The following is a 6,689-nucleotide window of genomic DNA, read 5'->3' on the forward strand; positions in this document are numbered from 1 at the left end:
TCAAAACTCATTTCTAGATATCCCAAAAGCGAACCAATATTTTTAAACATAATGTTCTCAGCAACACCTCCGTCTTCCCGCTGGCTGAAAAATCAGATTTTAAAGCAGCAAACAATTGACACGGGTTTTAAAATCAATTCAGACATTTTTATTGGGTATAAAAAATGTACTTATATATATATATATGTATATATTTACAGAATTAAAGTGCTGTTCAGTCTTTTTGGCACACGCATGTGCCAATTGTTGTGCAAGTTACAAACCAGGGAGAACGAGACAGGGCAATCCTCGAATTACGACCACAGCTGGTGATCAGAATTTCAATTACTGAGCAAGGCTGCCTTTAAGGGAGTCCCACACAATTTTATGGCCTTTTCGCCACAGTTCTTAAGCGAATCACTGCAGTTGTTAAATGAACCACACGGTCGCTAAGCAAATCCGGCTTTGCTTGTCGGAAACGTTTGGGAAGATTGCTGGTTGACAAGGGCCTGTAATTTGATCACGTGACTGTGGGGATGTGGCAATGGTCATATATGTGAGGACTGGTTGTAAGTCACTTTTCTCAGTCACTTTGGTCACTAAAGGAATGGTTGCAAGTCAAGGACTTCTTGTAATGCAGCACCCGGGGGTGTTTACTGGCCTGTAGCCCTCTTGTGTAGTAACCACAAAGGAGGTTTTGAGGTGGGGTTAGAGAGACAGAAAGACAGAAAGAGAGAGGCAGAGAAAGAGACAGAGAAAAAGAAAGATAAAAAGAGAAAGAGATAGAAAGAATGGGAGAGAAAGAGAAAGAAAGAAAAAGAGGAATAAGACAGAATGACAGAGAAAGGGAGACAAAGAAAAAGAGAAAGAGAAAATGAGTCAGAAAGTGGGAGAGAGAGAGACAGATAGAGAAAGAAAAAGAAAGCTAAAGAGACAGAAAAAAGAGAGATGGAAAGAAAGAAAGAATGGAAGAGAAAGAAAAAGAGACAGAAAGAGAAAGAAAGAAAAAAGTGAGAGAAAGGAATAAGACAGAAAGAATGACAGAGAAGTGAGATAAAGAGAAAGAGAGAGAGAGAGAGAGAGAGAGAGAGAAAACAGAGAGAAAGAGAGAGAGAAGGGAGGGAGGGAGAGAGAGATTTCTGGCCCCAGGCAGGGAAGGTCAAAAGTGCCTGGATATAAAATTACATTCTCCCAAATTCCAATCTCCGAGTCTAAATGAAAACAAAACACCAGATTTCCACGCGGAATTTAGTTAACCGCAAGAACTGACCCACAAGTTTTTGGGGTTTTTTTATAAAAAAAAAAAAGAGGAAAAAAAATTGAGCGCAGTTAAACGTGTCGTCAATACAGAGGCATCTTAAGGCCGAATGGGAACTCAGAACGGATACTCCTGCAGAGACGCACCAAACCCTCTTCCACACTCCTGGCACATACAGTTTTTTTTTCCGGGGGTGGGGCGGGGGGGGGGCAGAGAGGGGATTATAAATAAGTCCCAAACTGGGAAAGGTGAAGATTCCCCCCCCCTTTACCAGGGTCTCCACAGGGGGGAAGGCTGGGTGGGTGGAGAGCACCCCCAAAAGTCTTCCTGGACCCGTCGGGCAGCAGGGCACAGGGGTGTCTCCACCTGTTGCGTTGCGACGAAATCCTTTGTCGATTGTGTGCAGTTGCGATGCCAAGCGCAATCCTTGAACGTTTGCTGGAGCTGGGCCAAAAGCTGGTTGCAAGTTTCCGGGCTCAGCAGGTTGTACTTTGGAATCAACGTCGCAAAGTGGGACAGGCAGGTGTGGTACCCTTCGCAGTAGCTATCCACCGATCCTGCGGGAAGCAAAAATTCAAATTATTCCCCCGATAAGGTAGTTCTCGACTTACAGCAATTCGTTTAGTGACTGTTGGAAGTCACAATGACACCGATAAAAGGGACCTGCAACTGTCCTAGTTCCATGCCAGTTGCCAAGCCTCTAAATTTTGATCACGGATGCCACAACGGTCGTAAGTGTGAAAAATGGCCCTAAGTCACTTTCTTCAGGGCCGTTGTAGCTTCAAACGGCCACTAAACGAAATTAAGTCAAGGACGGCCTGTACACCATCCAAGGTTTAGGGATCGCCCTGCTAAAATGTCAATTTTCAAACGTTTGTTCTGTCAACACAAGGACACACAATTGTGCAACCCTTGTCACACTCACCGGGAAGCGTGCCGCAAGACGTCGGCAGGTCCTTGAGGAACTGGACGGTCATCTCCAAAATATCAGCTTTCTCCAGTTTCGAATAGCAAGAATTCTGGAGTGGAACGGTGAAAATAAATTTTGTTGAAACGCGAAAAAAGATGCAAAATTACACACGCCACAAATATGTTGCCAAGAAGTCCCTGCAGGGAACGGAAGGGTCAGGGACTCGGCAGGAGAGGGGTGCTCAAGCTTGAACTGCAGGTAGTCCTCAGTTTATGACCACAAAAATTGAGTCCAACATTTCTGTCGCTGAGCGAGACAGTTAAAGTCAATTTTGCTCCATTTTAAGACCTCTCTTTTCACAGCTGTTGAGTGAATTCCTGCAGAGGGGTCCTTGGTGCTCTCTGAGCTTGGGGGGTTTTCTTGCAGACGTTTCATGACCCAACTAGGGAACAGCATCAGTGCTAGAAGGGAGGGAGCTTTGCTCTTGGTTGACATACCGCTCCTTCTAGCACTGATGATGTTGCCTAGTTGGGTCACGAAACGTCTGTGAGAAAACAACCAAGCTCAGAGCGCACCAAGGACCCCGCAGTCCTCCTCTTCCTCTTCTTCCTCCTCCTCCTCCTCCTTCCTTCTAACACTGATAATGTTCCCTGGTTGGGTCAGGAGACGTCTGCAACAAAACCGCCAAGCTCAGAGAGCACCAAGGTCCCCACAATCCTCCTCCTCCTCCACTCTGCAACCCCCCTTCCCTTCTCGCACTGATGATGTTCCCTAGTTGGGTCATGAAACGTCTGTGAGAACCCACCCACCCCCAAGCTCAGAGACCCCCCCCCGCATTTCAACCCTGAGGTGCAAATATTCTCCTCTATTGTTCCATCTTACTAATGTCAAGCGCTCTGCCCCTCCTGGATCCCGGGGGGGGGAGAGAAGGGGCCCCACAATCTTTTTTCGCCTGCCAGGGGGTCTTGGAGGGTCTGGCGTGGGGAGGGGGCGTCGCCACTCACGTCTTTGCCCACCAGGGGAAGGATGAGCGTCTTAAGCTGGCCAAGGCTGCAGTTGATGCGCGCTCGGCGGCGTTTCTCCATCAGGGGCTTCAGGCTCTGTAGGAGGGAGGGGGAGAGAGGAGAGGAGGGGTCAGTCCGACGGCTGGACCCCGGGCCCGGTCAGGGGAAGGGGCAAAGGACGCGGCTGGGCCTCCCCCGCTCAGGCTCACCTTCCGCAGCTCCGAAGCTTCTCCGACTTTCCTTCCCGGACTCATCCCGCCTGTAAATGCGCAACAACCCAGCGGCAGAAGCGACTCCTGGCCCTGCCCCGCCCGACGGGGGCCTTTTATACCCTCCTGGCCCCGCCCACTTGGCATGCCGCCCCCCTCCGCCCCGCCCCTTAAGGTCCAGCGCCTCCAGGCCCGCGGAACTCGCCGCCACTTTGCCAAGCCGGGCTTGTCTGGCTGGCGCTGGGTGGCCCCGGAGGGAGCCGGTTATTGGCTGCCCGCTGAGTGCCCGGCCAGATCGGTTGGCCAGGTTGGGGGATGGCCAACAGGGAGGGTGGTCTTTCCCCTTCCAGGGGAGGGCGGGGCGAGGAAATGGAAGAGAAATCTGAAAAAATATCGAAGAAGAAGGAAGGGAAAAAATGGGAAGAAAGATATGGAAAGAGAGGCACATAGAAGAAGGGGGGGGGAGAAGAAAAGAAGAAAAGGGGGAGGGGATGGATGGAAGGGAGGAAAGGAAATTTGGAAAGGAAAGGAAAGGAAAGGAAAGAAGGAAAGGAAAGGGGGGGAAATATATATAAAGAAGTAATTCTGATCTTCTCTACAGCAGTTAAAGGTAAAGGTTCCCCTGGCACCTATGTGTTAGTCGTTCCCGACTCTAGGGGCGGTGCTCATCTCCGTTTCAAAGCCGAAGAGCCAGCGCTGTCCGAAGATGTCTCCGTGGTCATGTGGCCGGCATGACTCAACGCCAAAGGCGCACGGAACGCTCTTCCCTTCCCACCAAAGGGGGTCCCTATTTTTCTACTTGCATTTTCTTTTTTACGGGCTTTTGAACTGCTAGGTTGGCAGAAGCTGGGACAAGTCACGGGAGCTCCCCCCGTTACGCGGCGCTAGGGATTCGAACCGCTGAACTGCCGACCTTTCCATCGACAAGCTCAGCGTCTTAGCCACTGAGCCACCGCCTCCCTTCCCTACAACAAGTTACAAATAAACCCAAAATCTCCTGATAGATAGACAGAGAGACCCCCAACCCGAAACTGGCATATCGGCAGAGTGAAACACCCCCCCCTCCGGCCCCCAACATTTTAGCTTGAGATGCTGCTTTGGGTCTCGGAGGGGCCATTAATATAACCCCCCCCCAACCTCAAGCAGGCTTCACCCCAGCGGCTTAGGGGCGGAGGTCCAGCTGTCTCAGCCGCGCGTCTTCAGCACCCTGGAGAGCGGCCGGAAAAGGCGCCAGGCGGCGGGGCAGACGCCCCCAAGCCCTCCTCTTTTCTCCCACCCACCCCTCAAATAAATCCGTTGTGTATGTTGTTGACAAGTTGTGGCGGATGCCACAACGGCCCACCCAGCTGCTACAAAACAAGCTGGACAAAAAAAACAAACAAACAGAATTTCCCAAAAGCAGGTCATGCTGCAGGTACCTTTAATCAACCCAGGAATTATTGCATAAATATATGTAGTAAGTGAATGAATAAAAAAATTCAGAAGAATCGGCCTGGGATTTTTTTATTTTTTTTTATTTTTAATTTGATTTATATGCCGCCCTTCTCCGAAGACTCAGGGCGGCTTACAATGTGCTCAGCAATAGCCTTCATCCTTTTGTATATTTATACAAAGTCAGCTTATTGCCCCCACAAACTGGGTCCTCATTTCACCTACCTTAGAAAGGATGGAAGGCTGAGTCAACCTTGAGCCTTGGCGAGATTCGAACCCTGCAGTAATTGCAGGCAGCTGGTCTTAAGCAGCTTAATAACAGGGTGCCTTAAACCCCTGTACCACCAAGGATGGGAGACCACAGGGAAAGCCCAGGAAAAAAAACTAGACTATCAGCCTTCCTCTGCCCAGTTGCACATTTGGTCTTCTGACTCTGGGCCAGCTCTGGGTTCAAATTCAGGTGTTGAAGAGCACAACAGCAAGCTGGGCTCAAGATCTTCGCTTCTCCCCCTCCCACAATTGAGCCGTCAGTGTGGCCTGGGGGCGGGGATCATTGAGGGAGGGTCTTTTGTGCTGTAGAGACCCTTCGCTTCGCCTCAGACCCTCGAGCTCAATCTGTGGCACGTGCTACAGCCAACCTTCTGTTGCTCCAACGGCCTTTTTCACAACTGGTAGTGGGCACAAGTGGGCGCAGCTGCCCCAGAGGGGGGGAGGTCTTAAAGGCAATGCAAATGACTGCTGGCCTCTATCAACAAAGATGGGTCGGGGGTCTGGAGCCTTGGTGGCGCAGCAGACTAAAGTGCTGCTAAATAGCACCAGCTGCCTGCAATTACTGCAAGTTCAAATCTCACCAGGTTCAAGGTTGACTCAGCCTTCCATCCTTCCGAGGTAGGTAAAATGAGGACCCGGATTGTGGGGGCAATAAACTGACTTTGTATAAAAAAGGACACCGCTTTGGGGGGGGGGGCAAAAAAGCCCTACTGGACAGTCATTTGTCCAAAATGGTCTAGGGTCTCCTGCTTGAGCTGGGGGTTGGACTAGAAGACCTCTAAGGTCCCTTCCAGCCTTGTGTGATTCTATGAATTGTGGCTGGAACTGTCTCGGTACAGATGACTGAAGCCACTAGCTTGGGTGTTCTTAAGAGGCTGGGCATACATATTGAACTGTTCTTTAGGTTTATTTTCTAGGCCCTACCTGATTTTTGCAAACCCCCTCCCCTACTTCTTAACAGGGACCACCCACCCAATTGGAAAGGGAGGGGGCGTGTCTCTTAAAAACTTTGCAAAATAAAGGAAGGAAGAGAACTTCTAATGAGCGAGGTGGCTTTTAATGGACGGTCTTTAGCGCCACCGTGTGGTCCAACCCAAGTATTGAAGCTTCCCTAACAGATTCCCTTACTGGATCTTTTGCAGATCGGAAAAATATTCCTTTCCTTCCTTCACCCAAGAGAGAAAGGGGAAAAAAAGAGGGGACCTTTCATTCTGGATCTTGTTTTGGGGAGACCTCGCTCCAATGGCGCGTTTCTCGAACTTTGAGAAGGGTGGACTTCAACTCCCAGAATTCCCCGGATATGGCTAGTCAGGAGAAGGTTTTAAGCCCAAGTCTATATTATAATTAGATAAAATTAATAAATGAATAATAAGATAAAATAAAAGGATGGAGTGAAATGAAATGAAATAAAAAGGTATAATATAAATATAATATAAATATAACTAAAATTAATTACATTAAGTTAAATTAAATTAAGTTTCACTTCATGGCCAGTTTTGCAAATTGGATTTTGCGTTCCTTCTAACTAAGCCAGGATTAAACCATTTTGCCTTATTATTCTTGCAACGGTCTGCTGAGTTTCTTTCTTGACTGTGTGCTCTTATGTCTCCCTCCCCTTTACTGCCCTG

General features: G+C 49.1%; 1 protein-coding gene across 1 annotated transcript; it reads right to left on the reverse strand.

Annotated features, from left to right (window-relative positions):
- Positions 1 to 1,504: 1,504 nt before the first annotated feature.
- Positions 1,505 to 3,405, reverse strand: LOC139326201 (transcription factor HES-2-like). Its single transcript, XM_070956349.1, has 4 exons — positions 3,361 to 3,405; positions 3,152 to 3,247; positions 2,163 to 2,256; positions 1,505 to 1,794 (listed from the first exon to the last, which is right to left on the reverse strand). The coding sequence occupies exons 1-4, from the start codon at positions 3,403 to 3,405 to the stop codon at positions 1,505 to 1,507; spliced, it is 525 nt and encodes a 174-aa protein (XP_070812450.1).
- Positions 3,406 to 6,689: the final 3,284 nt, after the last annotated feature.

Source organism: Pituophis catenifer, unplaced genomic scaffold (assembly GCF_029215685.1).
Source record: "Pituophis catenifer annectens isolate HBS135680 unplaced genomic scaffold, rPitCat1.0.hap2 SCAF_18, whole genome shotgun sequence".
NCBI lineage: Eukaryota > Metazoa > Chordata > Lepidosauria > Squamata > Colubridae > Pituophis > Pituophis catenifer.

What these genes read in the sequence shown, in the direction of transcription:
- LOC139326201 (XM_070956349.1), bottom strand. Translation starts at nt 3,405, where the DNA reads ATGAGTCCGGGAAGGAAAGTCGGAGAAGCTTCGGAGCTGCGGAAG. An exon ending in AAGCTTCGGAGCTGCGGAAG is followed by an intron (nt 3,248 to 3,360) that starts GTGAGCCTGAGC and finishes TCCCTCCTACAG; the next exon opens with AGCCTGAAGCCCCTGATGGA. An exon ending in GTCTTGCGGCACGCTTCCCG is followed by an intron (nt 1,795 to 2,162) that starts GTGAGTGTGACA and finishes TGCTTCCCGCAG; the next exon opens with GATCGGTGGATAGCTACTGC.